Source organism: Oncorhynchus mykiss, chromosome 18, assembly GCF_013265735.2.
Source record: "Oncorhynchus mykiss isolate Arlee chromosome 18, USDA_OmykA_1.1, whole genome shotgun sequence".
Classification (NCBI taxonomy): Eukaryota; Metazoa; Chordata; class Actinopteri; order Salmoniformes; family Salmonidae; genus Oncorhynchus; species Oncorhynchus mykiss.
In genome coordinates, this window is record NC_048582.1 from 27,213,475 (window position 1) to 27,220,762 (window position 7,288).

Sequence of the window (7,288 nt, forward strand, 5' to 3'; positions counted from 1 at the left end):
CAGTGACTTCACATTATGTGGTTGTACATTTCCATTTCACCTGGATAGGGACCTTTTGAAAAGTATATTTGTAAATGGGTCAAATATAGCACCTTAGTAGTTAGAGGTAACTAATAAAAATGTTGGGCCCTTTTGCGACTGGAGGCCCTATGCAGTGTGTGTAATCTTCATGGGAATGCAAAAACATATATTTTTTTGCTTACTTGCAATCACATGTATTGCACTTTTACGATGGTCCCTAAACCACCTGAAAACAGCACAATGCCTCCTTTTAGTCTCTGTTAAAGATACACAATGCAGAAATCCCTCTGCCATTTCCTGGTTGCTAAAATTCAAATAGTTACCGTCTAAATGTTGTATTTCCAGCTGTTTGAAGATGGTGTACAAAACCGAAAGCAAAAACAAAACTTAAGACCAGGAAGCATAGAAATAGCGCACATAGAACAGATACATCACTCTCATCATGCTAGGACCTTGACGATCGAACTCAGAAAATCAAGAGTCAAAAATTTACTGGGGTGGAAGTAAGCCATCTGGCACGAGCGACTCATGTGGGAGGGAGACTAGAGCAGAGCCAGAAGTTCTGACTGAACAGACACACATTTGAGCACCCCAGGACGGTGCATTTATTTTGTGCTATTATAATTTATGCTATGAAATCCTGCTATTTCGTTGGGGCAGTTCCCCCTCATAGCAAATAGCTGGCAAAACAATCTAGGCAATGTTCACATGACCTGTGCGCCCACAGAGCTGGCAGTCAGTAACCAGGTTTCCATCCGACCCTTTTATGCCAGTGAAGTACATGTCAGATAAAAAATGTCATGACAGTCCTGATGGAAACAGAAGATTTGTCAGTAAACTTTCCAAATGTCAGAAACACACAGAGACACTGAGGCTGTCTATACAAAGGTAGCCGAATTCTCATATTTCTTCTATTAACTGGTATTTTGACCAATCGCATCAGACCTTTTCACATCAGATCTTTTTCAGAGCTGTTCTGGATTGGTCAAAAGACAAATTAGTGAAAATTATCAGAATTGGGCTGCGTGTGTAAATGCAGCCACACACACACACACACACACACACACACACACACACACACACACACACACACACACACACACACACACACACCCCTATCCACATCGATGGGGCCGCAGTGGAGAAGGTGGAAAGCTTCAAGTTCCTCAGCGTACACATCACTGACAAACCAAAATGGTCCACCCACACAGATAGTGTGGAAGGCGCAACAGCCTCTTCAACCTCAGGAGGCTAAAGAAATGTGGCTTTACACATAAAACCATCACAAACTTTTACAGATGTACAATTGAGAGCATCCTGTCTCCTGTCGGGCAACAAATTGATGAAAGTCATGGCCTTTTATACTTGCTAATTAAAATACATACTGTGTGTGTGTGTGTGTGTGTGTGTGTGTGTGTGTGTGTGTGTGTGTGTGTGTGTGTGTGTGTGTGTGTGTGTGTGTGTCTGTGTCTGTGTCTGTGTCTGTGTGTGTGTGTGTGTGTGTGTGTGTGTGTGTGTGTGTGTGTGTGTGTATGTGTGATGCAGAAAAGACAAGGAGGCGGCACCTCTTGACCACACCTGACCTTTTATTGGATTTGTTCACAGTTTCAAAAGATGATACTTGCACACAACTATGAGCAGATAGGACTACAAGTTAGTAAAACGTTTATTTTCTTTTTACTAAGAATACTTATTTTGATCGTAAAAACAGTAAAAGACTGACTTTGATACTGCTAGGACACTTAACCCTATGGTGAGGTTTGAAATCATGAGGCCCTCGTCTGTCTCTTGATTATTGGGAATGTATACAGCTTGATAAGAAACTAATATTCCTCAGATATTCCCTGCTGACATTCAGGTGAGCAGGTCAGCAAGGCCGATGACTTTCAGCATGGCTAAATGTTTAACTGGATACCTTGCCAACGTCATGAATTCTTTTGGATTTCATTTTTAAATGAGATTTAATCCAAGTGAACAGCACCCCATCTGGAGCAGCCCTAGGAAGTGAATGTCTGCCCCATTCACATTACGTACAGAACTGAGGTTTGGGCTAAGTTGATAACCTTGCAGCTTGTAGCATCTTGTCTAGGACAGGGGTTTGATGGACCACTGCACTATACTGAGATGGTTTGCATTTGTTGGCTGAACAAGGCTCAATGTTCCCCCTCTGCTGAAGCATTACTTTCCTAATCATATCAACACTCAGAAACATTTGCTTTACCTCCTCTGACTGGTGATTGTGCTAAACGCCTCTCATTATTTGTTGCAATGTGTTGATGGCGATACTGATTGCTGAATCATTCGGCCTCTGGCAAAATGGCAGGACTTGGTTGGAATGAAAGCACCATTGAAATGTTCATCAGATCTCTGGTCTGGGTCTTGTTCATTAGGACACACAGCAGTACATGTTTTAAAATGTTTTTGCCATGGCAATCGAAACCAAGCCAGTTACAGTACTCCCTTTCTGTTTGTCTGTTTTTATCCGTTTGTTGCCTAATCAACACGCCCTGGTGTTTTTCTGAAGTAGGGTGATGGGTAACAGATATGCAAAACTTAGAGGAAGGAAGATAGGGGGGGGGGGGGGGGATTCTATTTCTCTAAACTGTATGTTTGAATAACCTAAAATAGAATTGGGATTTAATTCAAATGAACAACAGTAGAGCAGTTCCCAGGGCAACAATGCCTTAACCACTACGCCATTTTAAATAGCATTTTTTTGTAAAATAATGAAAATAGAAATAAAAGCGACCGTTAACATGGAATCAATTGGCGCTCATCAAAACATTACAGACATTCTATTTAGACACACAGTTCAACTTTCAATTTCACAATATGATGTTTCAACGTCACAATATGGAAGGGCTCATACAGACTGAAGACAAGTATCAGAAAGTATATCCTTCAGGCACTTCCAGATTCCCGTATTTCAAAACCAAGTTTGATTTGAAGGCCCGTAAATTGTTTCACTTCAGCGTTTATGTTCTGTCACTGTCCAGTTAGCAGAATTAGTGTCAATGGGTTTCTGATATGTATAGTCTTCATTTGTAACACAAATGAATCAACTAGATAACCAATACAATTTAAAGGAATACCTCTTCATCGTATATTTGTACATATGAACATCGGTAAAGCAAGATGTCATATTGCCTGACAATATGGCTCTTGGTTGATCTGTGTCGAAATCTGACCAACGTGATAGACGTTAGCGTGTTGACCACTGTGTAAATGAATTTATTGCGAGGCCCTTAGTTTGACATTTAATTCCAGTTTTGAAATGTACATTGCGAACTGAGCACTTTGGCTACACTGCTCATTGGTTGTCACATTTCATGAGATGGAATCAAAAAGTTGTTTTCTTTCAAACGTTGTCAAGGAAGGCCAGTTTTGTGAATATGAGTTTGCTCTTTTATTCTCTCTTGTTTAACAATACTTTGTGCTGATGGGACAAGATCTTTATCATCATGGCGGCTGTGTGTAGAGGAAGGGAAGAAAGTATTTTGCCCACAGTAGTTTCCATGGTTCCCATAGTTATCAATAAAATACATGTTTATCAAGGCTTTTTGATACATGTTGTGGATTTAAAAACATAAATGCCAAGATTGATGTCAATTTTCATTTAACCAATGGTCCTTTCTTTTAAAAATGTTTGATGGCAATTCTATGAGAATGTGATGTTTCACCTCACAAATAAAATAAATAAATCTAAAGGACATTATACAACTTGCACACATACTGTAGGTCTATTAGGTGAAATAAATGAGTTGTATATGTGTGAGTAGATGTGAAATGATTGTAATACATACACACGCTCAACCCTGACAGTATTGCAAAAAACAACTTGTTCAATAGAAATATAACATTTAACATCAAGCTAAATGGCTAATCAAAAAATGTAAACATCGGAAGCGTTTGGTTTTTGGTTAAACTCTTGATAGAAAATATGTGAATTAAAAAACAGCACGTTTTTGTTAAATAACCTCCTCTGTACGATAGGAATCCTGCTGAAAACGACCTTTTTTATTTTTGTTAGCTTTTAAATAGATTGATAAAAACTGTACAAAAAATGCTGTCTTATAAAATACAAGTTTATCTTTCTTTTAAAACTAAAGGCTCCTTGCACATTGCACAGCATTTTAAACTCTTTTTTCCCGAATAACAAGCTGATGTTAACTTCCCTCACAGCGAGAGTTAAGGCTCTGTGAGGCTTTGCTCCCATGCTTTTTCACATTGCTTTCACTTTCATACTGTCAAATCGTCTGACCTTGCCCTGCTGCTGGCTTTGCTTAAACTGCTGAGTGGTCTGGTGTCTGCTATCGTGTCGGTAGCCTCCACGTCGGGATCCGCGGAGCCCTCGTCCTCGCCGCTTTCCGGTAGGACCCTCACCTCCGCCCCAGTGGTCTGGACGTAGGAAGGCAAAGACTCGTCGTACACTTTAGAGACGTTCTCACTTCCCGCCTGGTAAGTTGCGGGCAGCCTGCCTGCCTCCATGCCCACCTCTGTCAAGGGGAAGAAGTGCGATGCGGGCTTGTCTTCTTCCAGCTGCCGGTAGCCCTTGATCTTCTGGATGGACGACACTGCCATGGAGTGCAGGCTCTTTTCCCCGGTTGGGCTCTGGCCTTCGCCGCCCTGACCGCCCTGGGTCTGGGGTGGCGGCTTGCGGAACACGAAGCGGATCTTCTTCAGGCCCAGGTGGCTGATCTCCACGAAGTTGAGGAAGAGCGAGACGCATGCCACGGCCAACATGAAGATGATGAAGACAGTCTTCTCAGTGGGGCGCGACACGAAGCAGTCCACGGTGTTGGGGCAGGGCCATCGGCTGCACTGGTACAGCGGCAGGATGCGGAAGCCGTAAAGGAAGTACTGGCCCACCACGAATCCCACCTCGAACAGCGTCTTGAAGATGATGTGGCAGATGTAGGTCCTCAGCAGGGTGCCCTCCAGCCTGAACTTCTTGCTACCCTTGGTGCTGGTCTCTTTGGTGGTGCGCACACTACCCTGGTCAGGCGCTAGCGGCAGCCTCTCCTCACTCAGCTCCTGCTGGCGGTTCAGCTCGGCCTCCTCGCGCTCCTTGCGCTTCTCCTCCATGTGGACATAGTGCACAGCATGGCCAACGTACACCAGCGAGGGCGTAGATACAAAGATGATCTGGAGAACCCACAGACGGATGTGCGAGATGGGGAAAGCCTCGTCGTAGCACACGTTCTCGCAACCAGGCTGCTGGGTGTTGCACACGTAATCCGACTGCTCGTCGCCCCACACAAACTCAGCGGCTGTGCCCAGGATGAGGATCCGGAAGATGAAGAGCACTGTGAGCCACACCCTCCCAATCACTGTCGAGTGTTCATTTACTTCCTCTAATATGTTTCCCAAGAAGCTCCAGTCACCCATGATCAACAATCAGCGCTACATATTGAGGGTTGGAGAAGAGAAAAGCAAGTTATAAATCGAACTGGCGACAAAGACTGCAAAGAATCCTTGTGTTGAATCCACAACTCTCTTTTGTCATTTTTCGATCCCCATATAACAATCCAAAATGTTCTTTGTAGCTAGCTACACTGTGGCTAATAACATTTTGTAACTACAGCAATGATGAGCCACTCGCTCACTCTTTGTCAAATCCAAAGAGAGCAAACATAAAATCGCTGCATGCCTCGTTGCCTCACCCCAAATGACTAAAACCAACAGTCCAAAAGCACATTTTTGCAACAAACACCATAGCAATAAACACCTTAACTCTCTAAACTCTATAGAAATAATCAATGCCAGGTTATATTATTCCCGAAACACGAATATAATATTGGTGAAAGTTAACAAATGGGCAACTTGCCACAGTGAGAGCTCCAGTGTAGTTGTGTTTCCCCTTCTCTTGGCACCCAATGGTGTGAAGTGAACTTTTTTTCCTCTCTCTTTCCCACCTAAGGCCCCCAGTCCTTGTCGCACCACTGAGCAGAAGTGAATGAATTGAGTCTGATGGTTGGTTTTTAGTTTGCTGCAATATTTAAGCTGGGAGCCAGACAGGCTTTATTCGTCGGGCGACGTGTGGTGACGCAGAAGACAATAGGATCACCCAACACAAATGGGAACGTATGGGACACCGCAGTTGGGAATGATACCAACTCATGTAGTGTACAATATACGCGGTGTGTCCCATCGAATGGTTTTATATTAGGGAGGGAAAGGAGGACAGGCAAGGCACATCCTAATGAACTAGCTGCCGACAATAAAGCTGTTTACTGACTTGGTTAGACTGAGAGATATAGCAACTGACGTAGATTGTTTATTGGTGAATTAGACATTTCATGTGGAATGTACTGTGATCAGCAGTAAACATGTGTGTGATTTTTTTGGAGAAAGTTTACATTTCGTTTATTGTAAGGTCAGGTCATCCTTGTTTCGGTGGGCTTTTATAAAAGCCTAGGAATGTATGATCTAACATTTTAGCGAAAAACTTTGGTTTGCTCATCATCAAAATAAAAATTGGTAACACTTTATTTACAGCATCCAGGCATAAAGCTTTTCCAATTTTGTTATTGGATTTTAGTAAAAAAGTCAAAAAGGTCAGGCATTGGTTTGGTCAGCTGTAACCCACACTAATAGAAAATATAAACTGAGATGTGGGCAACATGTACTATGAGAACGATATTGTTCTACCGTCTAAACAGTTTATCTTATGATGTTCCCAGGAAACTGTAAGCAGACCAAACGTTATAAAGAGACAAAAGACTTACCACTCATTTGCAAATGTTTATTTATTTGCAATTTGTCTTCCGACCATTTCCACTACTTCTGTGTATATGGATGTTCATCAAGATATCGTACACTCAACGGCTCAAAGTGTCCCTCAAAGACAACCACGAACTTTACAGCAGCTATGTACAGATATCTCGGGAGAATTTTGTTTAAAAAATGTACGGCTTGGAGTAAGAGGGTAATAATAGTGTACCACAAAGTGGCCTCATCAGCCATCCAAACACTCACAATACCCCAGACTCATCCCAATGAATCGTATCATGTTATCATCAACTTATGATTGACAAACAAGGAGTTACCAGTAATAGGCATTATAAAGCATCATAGCTTTATATCCTGCCTTAAACTCACAAGACCATGGTTTGTTACCCAAATACAGTTACTATGTAATGTAATAAAATTGTATCAGAGCTGCAAAGTGCTAAATTACCTACTTCTGTTTTTACCATGTTATTGCTAATTTATTCTACACCGTAGGGTGCTACCGATATTTCTGTATTGCGATTATTGTATTTGT

General features: G+C 42.2%; 1 protein-coding gene across 1 annotated transcript; it reads right to left on the minus strand.

The window, feature by feature from the left end:
- Positions 1-1,591: 1,591 nt before the first annotated feature.
- On the minus strand, positions 1,592-5,999 carry LOC110495936 (gap junction alpha-8 protein-like). Its single transcript, XM_021571469.2, has 2 exons — positions 5,849-5,999; positions 1,592-5,424 (listed from the first exon to the last, which is right to left on the minus strand). Exon 2 carries the CDS (start codon positions 5,407-5,409, stop codon positions 4,261-4,263), a length of 1,149 nt encoding a protein of 382 aa, XP_021427144.1. The 5' UTR covers positions 5,410-5,424; positions 5,849-5,999; the 3' UTR covers positions 1,592-4,260.
- Between the last annotated feature and the right edge of the window lie 1,289 nt (positions 6,000-7,288).

What these genes read in the sequence shown, in the direction of transcription:
- LOC110495936 (XM_021571469.2), bottom strand. Translation starts at nt 5,409, where the DNA reads ATGGGTGACTGGAGCTTCTTGGGAAACATATTAGAGGAAGTAAATGAA.